The following is a 263-nucleotide window of genomic DNA, read 5'->3' as shown; positions in this document are numbered from 1 at the left end:
CAGTGGGTTTCCCCACGGGCTGCCCAGCCCTTGACCCCCTCCCCACCGCTCGTGGCCCCCGCACAGGACAAGCTGGCCAAGGAGGAGCGCAGCAGCACCCTGAACCTCCACAAGCTCAGGACACAGTGGCGGGCGGTGCTGCGGGAGACCAAGGACAAGGAGCTGCGCCGGGACATCGAGATCCTCAGCCAGACCTTCGCACGCGTGATGGACTGCAAGGACGGCGTCATCGAGGCGAGCGTGGGGCTGGCGGGGGGGGGGGC

The 263-nt window shown here is 69.6% G+C and overlaps 1 protein-coding gene across 1 annotated transcript in view; it reads left to right on the top strand.

Moving 5' to 3' along the window:
• Positions 1–263, top strand: part of CCDC65 (coiled-coil domain containing 65) — a gene marked incomplete at its 3' end in the record, with an annotated part of 4379 nt that overhangs the window by 3104 nt on the left and 1012 nt on the right. The window contains exon 2 of the mRNA XM_035890955.1: positions 67–249. Coding sequence (XP_035746848.1) covers positions 67–249 — 183 coding nt within the window. The remainder of the gene's footprint in view (positions 1–66; positions 250–263) is intronic.

Source organism: Egretta garzetta, unplaced genomic scaffold (genome assembly GCF_000687185.1).
Source record: "Egretta garzetta isolate BGI_Z169 unplaced genomic scaffold, ASM68718v1 scaffold1140, whole genome shotgun sequence".
In the NCBI taxonomy this organism is placed as follows: Eukaryota; Metazoa; Chordata; class Aves; order Pelecaniformes; family Ardeidae; genus Egretta; species Egretta garzetta.
Note: the sequence above shows the minus strand (reverse complement) of the source record. Positions and strands in the feature narration are given on the sequence as shown.